We start from the raw sequence: 24,526 nt of genomic DNA on the forward strand, positions 1-24,526 counted from the left end.
TGCACCTTAGAATCGAGGTCACTCCGAGGAAGAAGGAGCCTTGGATCGTCGTTCTTGGATAGGTGGCCGGAGTATGGAATTCTTGCCAGTGCTTTCTTGAAGGTGTATTCGGTGGCCTGGCATGTCTGGACGGTGTTTGGAGACCTTCTAGCAGGCTGGACAGCAAGAAAACATGTTTCAAATCTCTTTGGACAGCTGCTATAGGGTGCTGGAAGTGTTTGGACAGCAATTCTAGATCCCCAATGGTGCAGGACAGCAGGCTGCCTTGGCTGGAATGCTTGAGCACACAGCAGATTTTAGGGGGAAAGGAGGAAAACCGTGAGGGGAGACTTGGGACGGGAGCAGCAAGGTGTGTAACGGCTAAGGGTTGAATGGGGGGAAGTGTATTTAGTGAGGAGACGTGTGGGAGTATCATTTGAAAACCAAATTGATTTCCAAAGGAGGAGGGGAAGAGTGGATGGCTGAATTAGGTGGGGCGTGAAAGACCAACATTCAATCTCAAGTTGAATTCCCTTAGGCAGAGGGAAATTAATTGAGATGTTACATTAATTCCATGAGGGAGCAGTGATTTCAAGAGAAAATAGGGAATTAATAGGATAGTAATTAATAGCAGGTGAGGGAATTTGGGGTTCTATGCATGGTCGGCCATATGAAAAATTAAAGGCTGGAAATTATAAGCAAGTGGGGCCCGCTTACTTGATTCAGGGATTTGAATAAAATCTGGAATAAATTCAGATTTTAACACAAAGGACAAAGCTTCCTAATTTGTGATCAAACAATTATGCAGCGAATTGAATTTCAAATATGAATTGAAATCCAATTAAGGTAATGGCATAATTTCAGGATTGGAATTATGGGCAAGCAATTAACGCTTCCTGGAGAATTTGAATTTTCAAATTCAAATTCCAAGAGGAAGGGCCGGCGGGTAGAGAAGTGGGGGCAGGGGGCAGTCGCGGTGGAGGCTGACTGGTGGGAGGCGGTGGCTTGGCTTGGTGGTCGGCGGCCTGAGTGGGTCAAGGGGGAGAATCACGGGTGAGGTGGCGGGCCAGCGGGAGGTGGATGCCAAGAGGCCGGCAGCATGGGATTTTTTTTCTTTTTTGAAGGAGGCGGCGGCAAGAGCAAGGGGAGGAAGAAGTATGGAAAATATAGGGATTCAAGGAGTGAATTCCAATTTCCCCCAAGTGCTTCAATCCGAATCTCCACAACGATGAATCGACCAAGAGAAATAAAGGAAAAAAGTATAACGAGAAAAAAAAAACCTATAACTCACACAGAGATTTAGCTTCTCCTACGAACTCACTAAGAGATCGTGGAGGTTGCACTCACAAAGAGAGACAATGGAAATAATTTTCATTCATCAAAAGCTCCCATTACATGAAAAAGGGGCCATATAAATAGGCCTCAAAATGACAAAGAAAGTAAAGTACGAAAATGCCCCTTGGGCTACAATAGCTACCCAAATACCCATAAGGGTAAAAACAGAAAATCATAAATAAAAATAAACTACTACATAAAATGATAAAAATACAGGTCATAAACGTGGTCGTCGATCCCCAGCATCTCCTGCAGGTACATGTGTCGAAATCGCTGCTGATATCTCCATCAGTCCTTCTTAGAATTATCTTTGTAATTGATTGCTTTCTCTCCTTCCTCATACTAAAATAAGGAAATAGGCTTCCAACAACAAGAGGAGTTGCATTGGAGAAGCAATAACAAGAATGACAACACAGCAAGATCAAGTGTGGGCATAAGGAGGGGTCCTACTGCATAATGTTATAAGTTTGAAATCGTGTGTTTCTTTTTATGGTTGGTTTAGCTTAGTTATATAAATAATTTTGATTATATACATTAACTTTATAAATTAATATTTTAAATTTACTTAAAACCTAATTTTATAGACTTATGTTTTTACAAAATTGTGCTAAAATTATATTGAAGAGTGCCTTGAAGCACGCCTCGCCACCACTGAGGTGAAAAAGCAAGAGACATACACTTCATTGCCTTTGTTTTGTCCTAAATTGAGTAAAGGCAAGCATTCATGTGGGCCTTTAACTGTGCAACCGTAAGACATATCCCTAGTTACATGTAGACGCATATGGGAAATTAAAGGATAACCGCTTTTCCAGAAAAATAATTAAGACAATTGTAATACAGATACAAGGAAAAGAGATTTTTATGGTCATAACCACCAACAATATGTTATCCCCAACCACAAGCCCCTTTCTTGCCTCCGAACAATAAGGGTAAATTGATAATAGGCTTGATAGTTTAATGATATGATAAAAACAGGATAGAAAAGTGGTGATGACCCCAAACGTTTATTGTCATAATCAATCTTCTGAATAAGTTATTTCTGCTTCGGCTATCTCCCACTTTAAATCTTTACTTGTTGAGTCTAAGTGAGTTGGGACAATTTATAATGCCCATTTTATTCGTTCTCTCATTTCTAGTGAGGATAACTTGAACTTCTCTAAGGCTGCTGATGAACTTGAAGTCTATAACATTCTTATGGACATGAATAAGAATTTGGTTGATGGTCCTAATGGTTTTACTACTTCCTTGTATTGATGGCCTATTATTAAAAAGGATTTATGTAAAACAATTTTGGTGTTTTTTAATGGCTTTGGTATTCCTAAGTTTTTTGCAAGCGCTTCTATAGCTCTTATACCTAATGTGATAACACGGAAAGTTTGAATGATTTTAAACCTATCAGGCTTTGTACTACTTTTAATAAGATCAGTTCTAACCTTTTAGCTTCTAGATTGGCTCCTATTCTCCTCAGAATTATTTCTTTCAACTAGAATGGTTTTCTGAAAGTTAGAAATATTATTGACAATGTTTTGTTTGTCCAAGAATTAATTCAAGATATTCACAAAAAAATTCTTAGTCACAACCTAATTTTTAAGTTGGATGTTAAAAAAGCTTATGATAATATTAATTAGTCTTTTATTTTTAACATAATTCAATTTCTTTAACTTTGATGATAATATCACAACTCTGATTAAAAGCATTGTTTACAATGTTTAGTTTTCTATTCTTATTAATGATAAGACTCAAGATTGTTTTCAAATCTGGCCAAAGTATTAGACAGTGGATCATTTATCTGCTGCTCTTTATATTATCACTACTGAGTACTTATCTAGAAATTTATAGCATAATTTTTCTAATTTTAAAAGGTAGGCCTTTAAGAACATTGGTGGCTTAAATATTTCTCATCTCTTTTTTGCTATGATATTATTTTGTCTTGTAATGGTTATAAAAATAATGTCAAGAGAATTAATAATCTTCTTAATTCTTTTGAAAATGAAAGCAGTAGTAATTTTAGTAATAATAAGACCACCTTTATTGTGGGGAAGGGTATGTCTATGGAGAAAATAAGTAGCATAACCTTCATAACTGGTTTCAAAAATCCTCATTATTATCAATGGAACCACTCTTCAAAAAGGCCATAAAAGTTCCTTCATTTTGGACAAAATTTTTGTTAGTATTCTTACAAAAATTATCTGCTTGAGAATTTAAATTCTTATCTATGGGAGCGAGGCTTATTCAGATTAAAAGTGTTTAATGCTCCATGCCTATTTACTTGTTACAATCTATAATCCTACTCTAGAAGTTTATTCTAGATTTAAAAAATTCATCAATAAGATTTGTTTGGGGTTCTACTCCTAAGAACAAAAAGATTCATTGGTCTTGGATTTCTTGTATTGTTCCTTTTTAAAGAGGGTGATTTGGGTTGCAAGTCTATTCTTGATATAGTTAAAAGTTTTTCCTATAAATCTTGGAAGAAATTCAAAACTAATAATTCCTTGTGAGCTAATTTTATAAATCCAAATACTATAAAGACAAGAACCTGATTCTCTGCAATTTCAAGAAATTTTAGTCAACTGGATGGAATAGACTGTAATATTAAATGGCAGGGCGAAATATTTTTTCAGTGGGATATTGGGAATGAATCCTCTTTTTTCTAGCAGGATGATTGAATTGGTATAGGTGACACCTATTTTAATACTCAATATATTTTTACCCTAATGTTTCTAATTTCATTAAGGGAGGTGATTTTTAAACCAAGTTCTCCAAAAGATTGCCAACATCATATGTAATATTCCTATAAAATCTGAACTAAACGATTAGTCTATTTACAAATTTTCAATTGATAGTGAATTTAGTTTAAAAGGAACTTGGAATTGCTTCAGAACAAAACTTGATTATAACAGAGTTTTTAATAAAATTTGAAATTCTACCACTTCTATTAACATTTTTTCTTTATATGGAGGATTATTAAAAGTTTTGTTCCTATAGATAATATGTTAAAAGACAAGGGCATTTGCAGTACTTCCAAATATCAATGTTGTTTACACATTGAAACTATAAAACATGTTTTTTTGAATGGACCTATTACCTCTGGAGTTTGGTCTGTGTTGGAGGATGCTCTTGATTTGAGACTTAGGGAAAATCATAATAATTGCATATCTTATTTATCTGATTTGTTTGCTAATAGACCTAAAGGTCATATCCTAATTGTTATTCCTATGATTGTCATCTAGCTTTTATGGTCTGAGAGGAATAATAATAAACACAAAGATATAATAATGAATTTTGATAGAGTTATTGTTTATCTTAAGAACAAAATTCATCAACTATTCAGTGCTAATTTGTTTAACCAAAAACACTTCAGAGGTAATGCTTCATAGTCTTTATTCTTTCACATTAAGCTTGAGAATGAAACTATAATTCCTTTAAAATTTTTTATTGGATTTAACCTTCTAAGGATCTGTTTAAACTTAAAATTGATGGTTTTGTTACTCCTAAAGAATGTGGTTTTGGTTTCTTAATAAGAGATTACCGTGATGCATTCATTGCATTGTTATATGCCTATATTTCTCCTCTACCTAAATGCAATGTTCTTTTTGTTGAGTTGAATGCATTATATATGGATCTTAAATTGTGTATTTCTAAAAATATTTTTAATATATGGATAGAAATTGATTCTAAAGTGCTCGTATCTTTAATTTCTTCCAAGTCATGTTATAATGCCACTGTTCACACTTTTAATAAGATTGGCTATTCATGTTATAATGCCACTGTTATTCACGCTTTTATTCACAAGGGTTCTTTCTTAATTATTTCGACATCTCGAATGTAATAGCATAATGCATTTAATGAACAAATGATATTTGGATGATTTTTTGCTACATAGCATCCATAGACCACTGTTTTTTTCATTGTTAGAACGAATCGAGCTTGGAGAGTATTCCTTTGATAATTTCAACACTCTGAAAGCATCGATGCAACTTTTTTGCAAAAAGGCAATGTTCAAGTGGTTTCAACTATAATTGAGATGATTCGAGCTGGTTTCACACAATGCCACATCAGTTGGTCATCTTCTCATCCCACGGGCTTGAATTGATAATGAGATGCATCATGCATACGAAGGTGAACACTTTTACTTACTGTAGCCTTTTGTGAAAATTACTTGCATATGTATCGAATGTTGATTGCTTGTGGTGAATAATTAGTCTCTTGAAAAGAAAAGATCGTGCCCTAGTTGAGAAAATTATTCTGTGATACTTAATATTAAGAAAAGAAAATTATTTTTAATAAATTATTTGTATTGACAGTTTAATCTATGAAAAAAAAAAACCATTGTCTATTTAAATAGACATTAACAATCTTGAATGTGTCAAACAATTAACCTCATTTTGGTCATTTTGTAAAGTGAAACAAATAACATAATAAAGTACATAAATCTTGGTCATATCACTATTTTGAAGGTAGGTGGAACCAAAATAAAACCACATCATCATAACACTCTCTTAAATCATGGTGGTTGAAGTAAAGGATGATTAAAGTTTGTTGACGAGCCAAGTAAGAATATAACCAGAAGCTTACCATCTTGATAATTTGAGGGTGCAAATATCATTTGGAGGAGTATCAAGGTGATGGAGTTTATCATGTTATCTAACAAGAAATTAAAAAGCCATAAACTATAAGAGATTATTTGTATTATTAAATCTAAGATTATATTTCATTCAAAACTATTAATTCCTAATGAAAATGAATTCTAAACAATACTTAACGATTAATTGATTAAAGGCTTAGTTAGAATAAATTATTTAGATTAATTGCGGGCTTGGTATAAGCATGTACTTATGGAATTATAAAACCTTTGATGAACCTGAAAAAATGATTACTTAGATCTATGATGCACAGACACGGACACGGTGACACGGACACGACACGACACGGACACAGGACACGGCTTTTTTTGAAAATATAGGACACGGGTACGGCGCGGACACGGCAATACATTTTTTTATATAGTGTATATATATTAATGTAATATCATATTAAAAATGACAAACAATAATAAATGAATGACATGATAACTTTTCTAGCTTATAATATAAAATATTTAGTACAAAATGTCTAGTAAAATCACAAAAATATAAACAAATAATCACTTACTATAACGTTAAGCATTCAAGCTTCAACTACTAGGATTAGCTTTAGAGGTTTGTTTTTGGCATTTAATATCATCATCATTGAATATAACTGCTTTCAACTCTGGTTCAACAAGAAAAAAATTTGTAATTGTGCAAAAAGAGAGGAAATGAAAATACCTTCACTGCCAAAGAAAAATAAAAATGAGAAAAATTTGATGAAGGGTATTAAATGCAGATGCTGATTTGGTGTTGTGGATAGAAAATAATAAATTTAGTTTAAATCTCGTCAAAATAAGAAATTATATTTTTTAAAAAATATAAAATATTTAAGATATGCGTGTCGGACACGCGTGTCCAATTTGTTTTTAATATTTTTTTAATCGGACACGTTTTCGGTGTGTCCGACACGTGTCGGAGGAGTGTCGGACGAGTGTCGTGTCGGACACAGTGTCGGACACTGCACGCCTCTTTGAGGAGAAGTGTCGGTGCATCATAGACTTAGATCTAGCAAAAAATATGAAAAGAAAAAGAGAAAAAAAAAAAAGAAAGAAAAAAGTGAAAAGAAAATAGAAAATAAAGTAAAAAAGCTAAGTACTGACATAAAAAATTAGTACCTGAAAGTCTAAGTCCACCAAAAGGATCTAAGAAAAAATTAACCTACATGGAATGTTAGGAATTATGATTCATAAAAAAGGTTATAGTATGACTGGAAGCTTAAATAAATATGAAGGTCACCTAAACCCAAAATCATTAATCCTAGGAAAGCTAATCAAAATTTACACATCATATTTAGGAGTTAGATTCAAAAGGAATATTAGCAGAGATGAAATGTTGGTTTGTTATAAGGTGTATTAATGGAATTATTAATCATTGAATGCTATAATTTAATCCTTTAAGTTAATATTTCCATAACTTTAAATTTTCAAAAATCAACATCAAAACAAAATAAGATAACTCTGTAATCAAGTGCATGAGGATTTCTTGAAAACAAATAATAATTTAAGTTGAGAAGATTTTGTTAATATAAAATTTGTTATGAATTAAGTTATCCTCTGTTGTTTTAAAATTGTCTCATTTTATGTTTTTGTGTAGGATGTTCTCACTAGACATGGATGTTCTCACTAGACATTTGCAAGAGGATATACCTTGGTGTATGCTTTTTGCTGATGATATTCTTATTGTTGATAAAACTAGAGAGGGAGTTGAAGGTAAACTTGAATTATGGAGGTCAACCTTAGAGTCTGAAGGGTTTCGTTTGAGTAGATCTAAAACGAAATATATGGAGTGTAATTTTAGTAGTAATAGACCTAGTGAGGGGATTGTGACTTTGGGAGATCAAGTCATTAATAAGAGTACACGTTTTAGATATCTTGGATCTATTGCTCAGAGTGATGGTGAAATAGATCGGGATATTATCAGCAGAATTCAAGTTGGATGGTTGAAGTGGAGGAATGTATCGGGCTTGTTGTATGATAGAAAAGTACCCCTCAAACTCAAGGGAAAATTCTATAAGATGGTGGTGAGGCCTGCAATGCTTTATGGTGCCGAGTTTTGGCCATTAAAAGAGAAGCATAACATTAAGTCGAGTGTGACAGAGATGAGGATGCTCAGGTGGATGAGTGGCTTCTCCCTTAGAGATAGGATACGAAATGAGCATATACATGAAAAGGTTGGAGTAGCTCCAGTAGAAGATAAGATTAGAGAGAATCGCCTTAGATGGTTTGGTCACATAAAACGGCGACCTTCTGATGACCCGGTTAGGAGATTAGAGGTATTAGATTTGACTTATGTTAAGAAAGGTAGAGGCAAACCTAAAAAAACTTGGTTAGAAAATATTAGGAATGACCTTTCTTTATTAGATTTAAACGAGAATTTGACTTTTAATAGGACACAATGGAGAAAAAGGATTCATGTAGCCGACCCCAAGTAGTGGGATAAAGGCTTGATGTTGTTGTTGTATGTATTTGTCTAGGAAATTTCTATGAAAATGATGAAAAAAGAAAAATAGGGAGCGCTGCAGCATTCAAGGCCAAATTTTGACCTCAAAAATAGATAAAACAGCACCGCAATGTTAAGTACTCAGCGTAGCAGCGCCATTGTAGTACCGCAATGCCAGATCACATTAATGATGTAAAGGAGCAGTTAATTCAATTACTCTAGTGAAACGACACATCAATTCAGTCATAGCACCGCAGCAGAGTATTTCATCAACACCGCAATGTTAGTTCATTTTAGCAGCGCCGCAGTGCTAGAGTGAGTTATTTAATTTTAATATAAATAGCATGGACGAATTATTTAACGGGACTGGTTACTTTATCATCAGTAATCAGCCTTAAGGAGAGTCCGGTAGAGAGTGAGAGGGTATGAGAGCAAATAGGAGAAGGATCAAACGGCAAAAAGAATTTGTATCTTTTATTGCAAGAAACACCAGTTCTATTTATTCTTTTAACTTCTATCTTATATTTGCTTTTATTATTGCAATGAAGTTTGTTGTGTTTATATTAATTTCAATGACAGGCTAAAAAATTTGCTAGACTTTAGATATGTTAAAACTACGTGTTTATATAGAGTAGATATCAGTGCTTTTCAATTTTAACATGTGGTTTCTAGTTCGATTAATCTTCATTTAATTAGTGTGTAAGGTTTGATATAATTAAAATATACTGTGATCCAGATCCTCGACAATGTAGTGGAATAATTAGGGGAATTTAAACGGTGTTCTTCCAAGTATAGACATATGTTGGATAGAACATTAGAATCTTTAAGGAGATAGTATAACTGTAGCGAATAAAATCTTTGATAGAAATTCTGACGAACTTGACAGAAACAAGGAATTACACATGCTCTAATTTAAATAGAAGATCAATCCTTGTATACATGAGTTCTTATCTATCATAAGTTCAAAATATTTAAATATAGAATTTCATCTTTACAAATTTTAATTATTTACTTCCATCAACACAATTCTTTAATTATTATAGTAAGATAAAGTTAGCAATCAGTAGTAACAAAGTGATTTAAGATATCATTCTAACCCTCATGGGAATGATAACCAACTCATCATATATTACTTGGCACGACATGTGCACTTGTGTAGAATTCATTATAACCCACAAATGTAGAGTGTAGTGTTGATCAAGTGTACGTACTGAGAGAATGTAAATAAGCTGAATGGTGTCATCATCCAAGAGTGTAATAGTACAAATAAGGAGAACATTTGCTACAGGTATGATAGAATCGTGTTGTGTTTTACAGGTGCATTTCATATAGTGTCTTAGGATAAGGAAGGGAAGAAAGCAAAATCATTTTAAGGTCAAGGGAGTGATGTGAGCATATGAGAAATTAGCTAGATTAGGCGAGCCAAGTAAAGCGAACCAAAATAAAAGAAAGTTTAGCACATGCAGCTATAAGTGCAATCAAGAAAGAGTGCACAAGTGCGAGTTGGTTTTTTTGTGCATAAATATCAAGGAATGGTGTATGAGTGAGTCTGACAAAGGACCAAGCACAAAACCAGATGCAGGCAAAGGGCCAAGTTCAAGTACCTAAATGTTTACATGCAAATGAATTAAAATGCGATGAAGGCCTGGTCTGGTTGGTGTAAGGGAATAGTCACAAAAGTGAAAGTAGCACTGTGATGACCTAACAACAGAGAAGGGGAAAGTGGCAGATGGCTAAGATCACCCAAGCTCTGATGCCATGATATGAGTAAATCAATGGATCATCTCATTCACTGAGCAATATTGCCTCATTATAGGCATATAAATTTTTTTTTTTTTTTTTGAAATTCAAAATTTGAATTTACATTATAGGCATATAAGATGAATGCAATAGAAAACAAAAAAGAGAAAATAAATAGAATGAGTGAAAAAATGCATAGTTTTTCAAAATTTTACATTCTCTTAATAGAATGATTTCCTAATAAACATCATATGCTGACAGATATAACTTAGTAGATGACAAATTTATTGCCTTGTAATTAATCAAATGACATTCAACACTTGCAGATAAATATCACTTTAATATGACACATATATTATAAAAAATGTCTATTAAATGATTTAATATCTAGTAAAACATTTCATAAAAATAAATCCTATGAGAGAATATGAAAACTAGATAATTCAAAAATAATATACAATACAAAATGAATGCAACAAGTGTAGGGGAACCACGCCTCTGACTTCGCTGCAATGCATATAAAATAAAGCATATTTAGGTATTTACAATCGAACAACCAAGTATTAGACTTCACATTGAGAAGACCATCGTAAAGTATATAAATCAACCGCATCATGCGATATTGAATCCACATAAAATCATCGGCAAAACAGCTGTAACATATCTCAACTGTTTTAAAATAAATTATTAAACTTATATGGAAAGGTCAGTAAAATAGGAGATAAAAGTTAAGGGACATCTACTATATATCATACTCGGGGATAAAGAAAATTTCGCATTTATAAGGATCCTCAAGCAAGATGCAACAATCATCAAATGTAGGTTGCAAGGTTTCCAACATCATGACCTGCATATTTATGAAGTTATAGCAAACACGGGGAAAAAAATCTAATCTCTGTAAATTTTCAAATCTCAAGGTGACATGTATTTATGATGCACAAAATAAAACATAAGTTTCACAGATCTTTTGCCATCAATCTAAATGTTGCAACCTTTCTCAACACAAGAACAACAACAACATCAAGCCTTTATCCCACTATGTGGGGTCAACTACATGAATCTTTTTTTTTTTCATTGCATCCTATTAAGAGTCAAATTCTCATTTAAATCTAATAAAGAAAGGTCATTTCTAATATTTTCTAACCAAGTATTTTTAGGTCTATCTCTACCTCTCTTAAAATAGTCCATATCTAATACATGTACTCTCCTAACTGAATCAACAGAAGGCCGACGTTCTATGTGTCCATACCATCTAAAGTGACTATCTCTAACATTATCGGCCACTAGAGCTACTCCAACCTTTTCACGTATATGTTCGTTTCACATCCTATCTCTAGGAGTAAAGCCACTCATCCACTTGAGCATCCTCATCTTTGCAACACTTAACTTAATTCTATGCTTCTCTTTTAATGGCCAAAACTCTACATCATAAAGTATTACAGGTCCCACCACGATCTTCTAGAATTTTCCCTTAAGTTTGAGGGGTACTTTTCTATCACACAATAGGCCCGATGCATTCCTCTACTTCAACCATCCAACTTGAATTTTACTAATAATTCCCCATCTAGTTCAGCATCACTCTGAACAATAAACCCGAGATATCTAAAACGTGTACTCTTATTAATAATTTAATCGCCCAAAGTCACAATCCCCCCCCCCACACACACATTAGATCTATTACTATTAAAATTACACTTCATGTATTCAGTTTTAGATATAATCAAAAAAAAAAAAAAAACCTTTAGACTCTAAGGTTGACCTCCATAATTCAAGTTTACCTTCAAGTCCCTCTCTAGTCTTATTAACAAGAAGAATATCATCAGTAAAAAACATACACCATGGTACATCCTCCAACAAGGCAATAAACAACTAGTAAAATCATTCATGACTAGAGCAAAAAGATATGAGTTTAAAATTGATCCTTGATGAAATCCAACTTAAATAGGAAAATACTTGGTCCAACCTCCTTGTGTCCAAACACAAACAACAAATCAAATCCTACATATATATCCTTAATGATTTGACTATGAGCATTATTAACTGCTTTCTTTTCTAAAACTCTCCATAGCACTTCTCTTGGAACTTTTTCATATGTTTTCTTTAAATCAATAAATATCATATGTAGATCCTCCTTATTCTACCTATACTTCTCCATCAAACCTCTCAAAACAAGAACAAAAAAAAAATGCTTTGTCTGAGAGAGGGAATAAAAAACAACCATTTCAGTGGTGCTTTTAAATGCAAATAATGTCAGACCACATCTCCAATAAGCAGATGTCTTTCATCTTATATGAATTCACCGTACATGAGCAATAAGAATTGACTTAAACAGCTCCAGCACCAGTATTTTCATAACTACCATTCACAAAGTCATCGTAATCAGAAAGGACTATAAGAAAGTTTCAAGAGAATCACAAATAAGGCAATTTTACATTAGTTACTGGAGAAAACATATATAATGATAGAATTAGAGAGTGGAGGAGAAATGAGAACTCATGGTAAATTTCATCATAACAAAACAACGATTAAAGTTTCTTACAGATAAATATAAAACAATTTTTTCTCTAACACTTCATGAGTCATACAAATTCAAAGAGGATAATAACCTCTATAAGAAGTTATAATCATAAAATGATGAACAAATATTAAATGATATATTAAGTTCACAAGAAAAGATGTAAGATGTTGAGGCATACCACAAAACATCTCCATTTTGATCCAGGCCATCGAATGGGATCCAAGTCACCTACTCCAGTTATCAATCCCGAAAACCTAAAGAAGAAAATGAAAATTAAGAAAAAATGTAAGACAAATCCCCTCCCAATCAGACAAATAGACATGGGAAAATGGACATGGACGAAAGGCTTGTAACCTTCTCTCCGCTGCATCTTCACTTTCAAAACGCATTTTAAACCTGGTCCCAACCGAAAAAGAATAATCACAGCTCTTAGTGAACTTCCAATATGGGACAATGAACTCTGATTGATTTACCCTAAAGAAACAAGTAAATAAACACATTGTAAGCACTCTGTTTACTAAAAGCTAAAGAAAATACGATTAATACTCAAGAAATTAGACCTTCCATTAAATAACATCATACAGATTCCATATAAATGAAATATAACAGTTTGAATCAGCATAACTAATGAATATTAAGTTTATAGGCACGACACTGTGAATTTGAGATGTTTCATAGCATTTTTCATTTGCTAATAACAAATGAATAAATGGTGAATATTGAAGCCATTGTTGGGGAAGTAAAATCCCGTAGCAAACCCAAACAAAAAAGAGAAAATGCAACAAAAAGAAATAGCACCAGCATTTAACATGGAAAAACCTAAAATCGGGAAAGAACTACAGAGCTAAACCCACCAAGAAATTCACTGTGAAAGTTTGGAATAAATAATACAGATCTCTCTTCTCACTCTCTCTCATTGTCTCTCTTCACTCTTACACAATTCTCACACAATAACAAACAAAGAAAATCACATTAAAACTACCAAGGGATGCAACCCTTCATAAAAAATGAGAAAAAAGATGTCCAGCCAACCTTGCAATATCACAGCATCAATTTTGGAGCATCGCAACGCTAGAGTCCGAAGAGACATAGCACTCCGCTCTCTATCTACCTCAAACCAGACAATATAGAGTTGTACGATTGTACAGAAAAAAAAATTCATATGCAAAGCACATGAACCCAAGCAGGGCCCTACAACCCCTCGACGAGCTCAACCGATGGAATTGAGATCCAAGATAGCAATGAAATCCGATTGATCAACACAATCAGATTCCACACAAAACTAAAAGCCATTAGGATTTTCATTAAACAACATCATACAAATTTCCCATATCAAGGCCCACCCAATGTTTGAACCAGATACCACAATTAGAACCATGAAGCTCATGAAAGGAAACGTGTCTTTCAAAGATAACCTATCAGCAATATGACTATTTAAATAATAAATCAGTGTACCAAAGAAACGAATTGGGTTTTACAAAATATATACCTAAACACGATAAGACATTATTGATGTAGTGACCTACTGGATTAACATTAAATGGTGCACTCAAGTCACTCTTATTGTTAACCTTTACTTGCATGTAAATCACATATAGCCCATACAACAAAATCATAAGAATAATATATTGTTATGACAATTTATATAATTTTTAAATATAAAGTAGCTTTATAAATCTATACAAAATATTACAAATCTATATAGTCTTCTTAAATGTGAGAATTTTATATCATATTTGCTGTGTCAAAAAACAAATATATCAATAAAGGGAATGAATAAATTGGAAAAACTAAAATAATAATCTTTTAAAACTCCAATGGCACCCTCTATAAAATATTTTGAAATAACTTTATTAGTTTGACCAGACCTTGAGTAGCCACTTGTCTTTTGCTCCATTTTGAAACTTTTCAAATAGGAGAAAAACATCTCATCCAAGGATTTCTAGTTATAAAATTCATCGTTGAAATACTGTACTTCTCTTTCAAAAAATTTAAATTAAAAAAAAATTATTTCAAAATGGAGTGTTCTCATGGCACATATATTTTTGTTTTTTGTTTTTTTCTCTCTACATTCCTTTACTATATAGTCTATAGATATTAAGTTAATCGAAATGGCTCTTACAGATTAAGTTTTTTCATAGCATTTTGAATTATTAGCCTCCATGCCGAATAAAGAATCGCTGAAGAAATGGTAGCATATTTCTAATTTAGTTGTACCGAGGAAGGGGAAGTTAGATTTGAAGGAGAGCTATAAGATGTAATCGAATGAGTATTGAAAGCACATGAACTTACAAATGTTCTTGAATGAGCACAAAACGCAACAGCTTGTGCAAGCGCATTAAAAAGAGTTCAATATCTTGGCAAAAGCACTTTGAATTTCCAACAATAACAAGAGATGAATATCCTGACGATTAATACAAAAAAAAAACCACAACTTTTCTTTGCATTTTGAGCTCATCATGCGAGGATATATATTTCATCAGCTTGTTTAACAGTGGAACAAATCATTAAAAGCACGCTTAGAGTCAATTGAAAAAATGATTAACTGAAACTTCATAACCTTTCCAAATCTCAATAATATTTTGAAACCTATCCTGATCATGGGCTATGCAGCATATTAAAAAAGAATCACCTGCAATCACTATGATCCAATAACATTTATTGTAAGTTACTTAATTTGTCTTAGCTTTTTTAGCTACACAAATATATTCAGAATAATATTAAGAATGCCTAGCACATGTTTAGAAAATGTGACGATATACTTGCTCTACAAGTAGGCATGTTTCTCTATAAACTGATTCATTATCAATAATAACCTGAATGACATTTGAAGGTCCAACCATCATAATTACCTCTATGATCAAATTAGAAATAAAGAATGTGTCTTTATATTTCCATTCATAGTTGATAAATTTAATGAACATTGGAAAGTTCTTTGTTATAGATTAAAATTGATGAGTGGTGAGTTTGTCAACCCATCACAAATCAAACTAACTCTTTTCTTCTTTCATACTATTTTTTTTAGTTTAAGTGACCTCTCCTTTTGCAATAACTTTGTTCTAATAACATTGTAGGTGGCTGTAACCTGCAATATTTTTATTGCAAGCAAAAGTAAGCACATTCTTGTAGTGAGAATACCTTGCAAGGTTAAAGAAAAGATCACCTAAATAAATCATCATTGTTATTTCTCCATCTAGTTGCTCTCTCACTGCAAATTAAATATTTTTTTTCAAAAGAATTATCTGCAACCGATTTTCTTTTCTTGGAATCATATCGCTCCATCCTAAATGGTCTTTTAATGACATTAACATCATCAGCTTGAATAGAAGAAGATAAGGAAGGACATGAAGTATGAGTACTTCACAACGGTGTCATTTTAGGAAGATCTCTTCTGATCCTTTGCTCATCTTCACTAATTTTCTTTTGCAATTCAATTAACTATGAAAAACTTATTTTAGGAAAACTTTTAATTCCATCACAAACCATTCTTAAAAAAAGGGCTTTTAACTCTGGAGTATGGTCCTTAAGAAGTTGTATTACAGTAATTACATTTGAATGCAATATTACAACCACCTTTAAAAGATTTTCTTAATTTTGTTACAAGAATCCACAAAGAATTGTTATCTTCAATATCAAACTTTGTTGAACCATAACCATTCCCAATTCCACCACCGTTAGAGCTCATTATCCTCTTAAAGAAACTAAAAGGAATATAAGAAAGATAAGTAATTTTAATAAAATAAGCTGAAAACCTCAAAAATTGAATTAATAGACTAGCATGAATAGTAGGGTCAAACGTTTGTGTTCCAAATACAATGCAAAATTTAAATAGTCAATAGCTTTGATGAAAAGTACACTTGGTTACAAATTAGTCTTCCAACAAGCAATCCAAACACGATATCAAATCTGTTACCTTAGACATATTATTTGCTTGCTAGAAATAGAATGGAAATGTTTTTACTTATTTTTTAATTTTCTTTTTAAGGTCAAAAGTGAGTTTTCATTATAAGGTTTAGAAAACCACATTCTTTATTCAACATATAGAAATAGAATAAACATGATATTAATGGGATGTAATATTTTTAATTTACAATAATAACTAAATAAGAGGTTATTGAGAAGGTTTATAATAATGAAATATTGTAAAACAAAAACAAGAATCGAATTTGTAAGAAGTGAGACTGATAAACAAATAGAGCTCACTTTTGAAGATCAACCTAATGAAATTTATTTTTGAAACTCACTTCCACATATTTATGTAGAAATAAGCTGGATCATGTTTTTCCTATGCCAATTGAGTGAGAAGTCCAAAACAAGAAGCATGATCAATATTACTTAAATTCTACATTATTAAATAAGTTACCTTCAACAAGCAACAGCGAAGTAAAACAGTGCCAAACCTTAGAGGACGTCTTCAACTTCTTATGGATGGACTTTATCGCCATCGGGAGTGTAGATGAGAGCGTATGCGGCTACTTAATGATAAGAACATGAGAAATGAGAGGATAACAAACTGGAAATCAAGAAGATGGCAAGATAAATTCGACAAAGCAAACGCAAGCCTCAATCGAATGAGTCTAACACAAACGACAACAAGCGAGCAAGCTTCAATTGAACGTACTGGGCTCATTTGGCCTCGCCTACCTACGAAAATGAAAAAGACGATGAGCACCAACCTTCAATCACTCATTCGGCCTCGCATGCCTGCAGAAACAAAGAAGATGACGAAGACGCAAGCTCCAATCGATATATCAGGCTCGTTCGCCCTCGCTTGCCCATGTAAATGAAAAAGACAATAAAGACGAAGCGATACAGGATAACCCTAGAGCATATGCAGCTATTCAACGAGATATGGGATGAACAACTCATTTTATTTAATTAAAATGACTATTAATATTAAAAGAATTATATTTTAAATAATTTTATCCTGATAAGTGTGTTCGTTAAAACTTAAATATTATTTTAATCAAGTATACTTCGGCCATGTCCTACATGTTTCCAGCTATATCTAACACATGTCTCAGTCGTGTGAGACGAGTGCTCGTGTCCAACACATGTCCTATACTGCATACCTTCTTATGAAGGTGAGTCGGTGCATCATAGAAATTGAGAAATAATAATAACTCAACCAAACTCTTAGGTTGATAAAATCTAAGCACATATCTGAATGGTACTTCTCTAAAGTGCAACATAAGTGTAGTTTGAGCAACCAAGAAGTTCTGAATTTCTGATATTTAAGATTTCATAATCAAAACAAGCGATGAAATGTTAAAGATAGTCACCCAATTCTTCTCTAAAATTTAGAAAGATGTACAAATTTTTCAAAGACCTTTGAGCTTTGGCAAATTATGTGATAAGAAATCACTTGAACTCCAAAAAACTTCTGATGCTTTAAAGAGAAAGGCTTGAGAACCATCTTAATGATACTTCCTTAAATGTTGTGAAAAGTAGATGGCGTTTGATAACATCGCTTAAAGCAGAAAAATTATTGATTCAAATAGAGCAATGCAATTTGTTGGATCTTATTTCTCTTTATAAGATTTAAATATAAGTATTTTTATCATTGGTTAAGGTTGACTTCTTATACTTTGGATAGAAAAAACATGGGTTGACTTAGTGAAGAGTTTTTGGTGAGAAGAAGATCCTTCAATGGAGCATGATGAAGGAACACAAAATCAATGTCAACGGATGAGTTGAAAAAGTTATAAAGTTATATTCTCATACATGACGAATAAGATAGATATTTTGCAAAAGGTTTATGAGATTCCTTAGCTCACATTTGTTAAGCAATCTTCAAGTTGATTTAGTAATTTCAATGTGAAAATTTTTTGTTTCTCTTCTTGCAAGGATCTTTCACTCACATTTGAATGATCCATTGTTTAACTTTTTGTTATAGGCATCATCCACACCCACCGTATTTAGAAGAATGATGGATCCAAATTTGAATGTGGGTGACACCAAAATTTTATTAACAAGTGAACCAAACTAAACAAAAAAAGAGAGTTCATAAAGAGAAGCTCTAGGATTTCAACTGAACTACTAGAAACTAGAAAGTACAAGATTGATCTAAAGAATGAATAAGTAAGGCCCTTCCTCTAACCCTATATTATATAGGCATGGATTAAAGAATAGTACAAAAGGAAAGCCTAAAATTAAGCAATTAAAAAAAACTACAAAGGCATAACATTCATGCTAAAATAAAATAAATCTAACTAGCTAGTAACCTATCAAAGTATAAATAGAGAGCTCATGATGAGCTCCAAGTAAAGAATGATCCTTTGAGAATAAAGCTTTCGGTGGAATCTTCACTGACTTCACTTAGAGCTTCCAAGTAACCTTGATATTTGGGTGAGTTCAAAAGTGAATTGGTGTGCCTAATACAAAAGATCTCAAGGACAAATATAAGATTTGTTGACATTAAATGGACATAATAGTTGATCATCGAATAGATTTGTCGGGTAGCATTGATGAGTCATTAATAAGATCATTAGTACTTTGGCAATTTTAACTTTATGACAAGTTAATTCAATTACTTGACAACTTATTTGAACCTAGTTTAAAATGATTGCGAGATCTGATTAACTTGACCTAGGCAAAGTTAGTAATAAAATTGTACTGGTCATAAGTATGATTTCTCAATATTATTAGAATCCTTAACATTGTTTTCTAATAAAATATTGATACCAAAATACTTATTTTCTATCCATTTGATATGGCATTTATTTTCTAAAATTTTCAAACTAAAATACCAACCCAAGTTCTTAACATCTTAGAATGCAGATCATCTCTAAATCTATAATTTTTTACATTTATGAATCTTCTTCAAGACTAACTCAAGTTCACTATTCAGAATTGTGCTTATTTTAATTTAAGTATTTTAAAAAAATGATTTTTCATCAAACCCTCATTTAATAATTCTCATAATAGCATTCTCATCTAACTTTAATCATTGTAATCATTACCTTTAATTAGCCTTCCCCTCACTTTCATTCATTTTTGTTGAGTTTAGCCTAATGTAACTTTATTATTCATAAACAAATATTTAAGAACCTCCACCCATGTTAAATTGCGTCTATCCATTTTCTATCCTAATCACATGATATTTATTTTATCTACTCATCTAATAGTTGTATTTTGCATCATTCATCAAATATGCACAAACCACCAAACTTTATTTTTACCTATCACATCTTTCAATAAATATAACTCCAACTGTTCCACTAATATAATCACTCCCTAATTTATCTTTTGCCACACTCCATCTTAACATTCTTACTTTGGCTACACTCAACTACCAATCAATTTTTTGCTATCTTACAATCACATCCCTATAATTTTACGAATTTGCAGTATTATAAACTTTATCTTTAAATCTCAAAGATATATTTATCACAAAATACTCTTAGAAACACTTCTCCATTTATGTATTCATAATTAACTAAGCCATGCTAGCATTGCACATCACATCTACGGAGTTGCAAAGCACTAAAAACTAATAAACTAAAAATCATTTAATAAATTTGGAATAAATTTTCTACATGGTCAACCTATCCGGAACACAAGTTCAAAAGCTAAGAATCTCTATTTTCCCTAATGTGTCCTTAGATCCATAAAGGGCTTTTAAATTTAATGTATTTCTCGTAACATCCAAAAAAGAAAGAGGATTAATACAGATCTAAATATAAGCTAGAAGAACAATTCAAATAAACCAAAGGGTTTGAAAGATTTAGTTTCATAATAATTTAAAGCCGGCAGTTTTAACTTCCGAACATTTCAATCAACCAAAGAAAATTATAGAAGAAACATTTATAGCCTTTAAAAAACAAACAACTCAAAATATTTCATTTAACATCAAACCAAGCCATTGCTAAGTGTACATGAAGAGTTCTGTCAGGCTTGGTAACATTACCTTGGATTATATTTAACTTGAAAGATGCTTCCTGTGGAGACAGTGCTTTTCAGGGATGATAGAGTACCAATTTCTAAATTCAAGCTAGCAGGTGTTTGGTGAAAAAGGTTCCCCTTGAGTTGAGAAGCTCTTCGAATGCCCAATCTAAGCTCGCCATCATCACCCCTACAAAACTTAGAAAAGCTGGCTACTAAAAAGATCTTACGTGATGAAGTATAAGCATTTCACCATAATTCTTTGTAAGCCTACCGGAGAAAAAGCACAGCATCCCCTGCAACAAGTTTCTTCTTATGGATAAATGTGCTCCATCCTGTTGTAAGTAGATGTCTACGGGGTTGCCCTGGTAAGATTTTATATGCATTACTTTCATCAGTTCACTTTTTTATAGTATATTTTCATAATAGACGCGATAAAGCAATAGGCATCAACAAAGAAAACTTGGACAAGTTAACTTAGATTACAGATGACATGTGAAACAATGTAAAAGTCAAGAATATGTTTATAGTTTCATCAGCAAATACCTCGGTAGATATGCCGAAACTTCCACTCAACATCATGCAGATCTTTAGCGACAAGCTCTTGAGAAGGTCTTTGCTGTTTGTGATCCTATATCAAAAACATCAAAATATAAAAGGCTCGTCAAGCATCAGAAGAAGAAAATGTTGCAATTATAAGGACTAGGATTTTCAACTATCAATACATGCAATAAAAAACAAATAGCCAATTTACCAGGGGAGGAAAGCAATCTTCAGCAGCGCGGCGTGGAACAGAAAAGCCACCATGTGTGCTAGTGTCTGAGGCAGTGAGGGTCTTGCAAAACATGTGAGGGGTTGGTGATTTATCCCCGCTATTCATCTCATCCAATTCTTCCCCTTCTTTATCTGCTTTCCCATTTTGAAACTGCTTCATGGCCTCCTGCAAAACCAGTAATTTCTCTCAAACAAACTTGAAACTAGTATCTTAACAGGGCGAATCCTTGCGGGAAATACCACGGCTGAACTCATAATCAGAATAAGCGCGAGAAAATAGAGAATAAAGAACTGATTTCAAACAATCTACACCAACATTTTTCGTCAGTGGTCGTGCAGTAAGCAACAACAACAACAACAACATCAAGCCTTTATCCCACTACGTGGGGTCGGCTACATGAATCCTTTTTCTCCATTGTGTCCTATTAAAAGTCAAATTCTCGTTTAAATCTACTAAAGAAAGGTCATTCCTAATACTTTCTAACCAAGTCTTTTTAGGTCTACCCCTACCTTTCTTAACATAAGTCAAATCTAATAGCTCTACTCTCCTAACCGGGTCATCACAAGGCCGCCGTTTTATGTGACCACACCATCTAAGGCGACTTTCTCTAATCTTATCTTCTACTGGAGCTACTCCAACCTTTTCACGTATATGCTCATTTCGTATCCTATCACTAAGGGTAAAGCCACTCATCCACCTGAGCATCCTCATCTCTGCCACACTTAACTTAGTATTATGCTTCTCTTTTAAAGGCCAACATTTGGCACCATAAAGCATTGCAGGCCTCACTACCATCTTATAGAATTTTCCCTTAAATTTGAGGGGTACATTTATATCACATAACAAGCCCGATGCATTCCTCCACTTCAACCATCCAAAATATCCCCATCTATTTCACCATCACTCTGAACAATAGATCCAAGATATCTAAAACATGTACTCTTATTAATGACTTGATCGCCCAAAGTCACAATCCCCTCACTAGGTCTATTAGTACTAAAAATACACTCCATATATTCCGTTTTAGATCTACTCAAGCGAAAACCTTTAGACTCTAAGGTTGACCTCCATAATTTAAGTTTACCTTCTACTCCCTCTCTAGTCTTATCAACAAGAAGAATATCATCAGCAAAAACAATACACCAAGGTACATCCTCTTGCAAATGTCTAGTGAGAACATCCATGACTACAGCAAAAAGATATGGGCTTAAGGCTGATCCTTGATGTAACCCAACCGAAATAGGGAAATACTTGGTCAATCCACCTTGTGTTTGAACACAAGTAATAGCTCCTGCATACATATCTTTAATGTTTGAATATAAGCATTATTGACTCCTTTTTTTTCAAGAACTCTCCATAGCACTTCTCTTGGAACTTTATCATTTGAGTGGTCGTGCAGTAAGCAATTTTAAAAATTTTGTTAATACAGCACTGATTGACCACAAATGCCCTGTTAAAAAAGAAGATTTGTTTGGAATGAAGGGAATAGAGGGAAAAGAAATGAAGGCCTGATAATTTTTGGATTGGTTATGAACATACAACCATAGCTAATTTTTTTTTTTTTTCCTTTCACTCAAATTACTACCATCCAAACGCAAACAAAAAAAGCATCTCTAAACGCGTATAAGAAGCAGAGCTTCACCAAGTACCAAGAGCACAATAAACGCATATGAAAAGCGCCATCTGTAGAAAAAAAAAAAAATCTTCAAAATAAACTAGCATGTAATAAAATCAAATTAGGATGCAAGGAAGCAAGACTAAGTAGAGGGAATGCAAGAAACAACCTTGCTCTCAGCAACCAGAGAGAGCTGCGCGTAGACCACATCAGTCACGGCTTCTGCCTGCAAGAAATAGCATTCCATTTTTGAATCCATCAACACCACAAAATCCTTTGAACTAAAAACGGGGGAAGTGGGGAATACGACGCACTCTCAGCTGTACGTCAACGACCCGACAGAACACATGCGGGGGAACATCGCAACGCATCATCATCCCATTTCCTCCTTTTCCAAGGACCTCCAAGTGCCCCTGCGGCAGGTAAACCACCACGCTTCCCTTTCTCGGCAGAGATATCAACGGCCCTGCACAGGCGTACCACAGCTCGAGACATACTGAACCGGCATCGGCAGCAGAGTGCTCCGCGGACTCATCATTTTGTTCTTGATCAACCGTATTCAGATCGATTCCCATCACACTTATTCGACAGGCCCTCCCTCAACTCACAGAGACAACCAGAAACAAGGAGCAAAAGGACAGAATAACCAGCAGCAAGAGCAATTAGCGGCTTCCAGGAAGTAGTGCCATCAACCTCGCCATGTGAGACGAAAAGGGAGTGGAAGGGGAAGAGTGCTTCACAATTAGGTCTTTCTCCCACTTGAAGAAAGACAATTGGAAATGATCTTGGGAGAAAGAAGGGCTTATTTCCCTTCTCCTATAACATCAGCTTTGCCAAAAGCGAAGGCATCACAAACGACGGGCTAACCATGCCTCTGCAAGCTCTCCCCTTTCAATCCTACTGCTTCTGCACCGAGTTATAGCACTGCTGCTCTCCAGTATTGATCTTTAATCTCGATGCAGAAGAAACATAAGAACAAGCATGGGAAACATCGAGGGAGAGAGTGATGTAACGATTACTTTACTCTTTCCTCTTCGGGAGAGGAGAACGAGATTGTGGGTCCCGCATGCCCACGGCTTCGGACTGCCAAGGAGCAGCTGTTCTGTTGGTGGTGCTGTTGATGCCAGGAGTCCGCGCAGAGGTCAGCTACTATGGGGTAGGGTGGGTTGTGTGGGGAGAGGGAGTCAGCCTTAGGATGTGGCTGGGGACTCAGTTCTTCTATTTTTTTCTTTTTTTTTTTTTGCCCCCCGAAAAATGAAATCCGTAGCTAGTTAATATTATTTTAATTTACGTCTGTTTACTTCAATGGTCTCTGCTGCTTACTTATTGCAGTACAGCAGAAAAGACGTGAAGCCGGTCTGTTTTTCCGGGTGCTGTGTCTCACCGTGGTCTGATTTTTTTTTTTTTTTTCTTACCGGGAATTATTTAATGTGGCATAGGGATATCAATATTTAATATGATTTAAAAATTTCCCATTCATTTGAAAAATAGGTTCGGATTCGAGATTCTAATTTGTTTCAAAAATTGGGTCGGGTTCGGATTGATCCGGCAACCCGAACCAACTCAGGTTGACCCGGCGTCTCGATTTGGTCGCATCTCGTTTTGGCATCGTC

The 24,526-nt window shown here is 33.8% G+C and overlaps 1 protein-coding gene across 1 annotated transcript in view; it reads right to left on the reverse strand.

The window, feature by feature from the left end:
• Positions 1–24,125, reverse strand: part of LOC110112918 (auxin response factor 15-like) — a 46,318-nt gene extending 22,193 nt beyond the window's left edge. Inside the window, exons 1-8 of the mRNA XM_020845299.2 lie at positions 23,228–24,125; positions 23,083–23,139; positions 21,278–21,463; positions 21,070–21,154; positions 20,798–20,888; positions 20,549–20,713; positions 12,994–13,113; positions 12,818–12,893 (exon numbers count right to left, since the gene is read on the reverse strand). Coding sequence (XP_020700958.1) covers positions 12,818–12,893; positions 12,994–13,113; positions 20,549–20,713; positions 20,798–20,888; positions 21,070–21,154; positions 21,278–21,463; positions 23,083–23,139; positions 23,228–23,488 — 1,041 coding nt within the window. The 5' untranslated portion in view covers positions 23,489–24,125. The remainder of the gene's footprint in view (positions 1–12,817; positions 12,894–12,993; positions 13,114–20,548; positions 20,714–20,797; positions 20,889–21,069; positions 21,155–21,277; positions 21,464–23,082; positions 23,140–23,227) is intronic.
• Positions 24,126–24,526: the final 401 nt, after the last annotated feature.

Source organism: Dendrobium catenatum, unplaced genomic scaffold (assembly GCF_001605985.2).
Source record: "Dendrobium catenatum unplaced genomic scaffold, ASM160598v2 original_scaffold_61322, whole genome shotgun sequence".
Taxonomy (NCBI): domain Eukaryota; kingdom Viridiplantae; phylum Streptophyta; class Magnoliopsida; order Asparagales; family Orchidaceae; genus Dendrobium; species Dendrobium catenatum.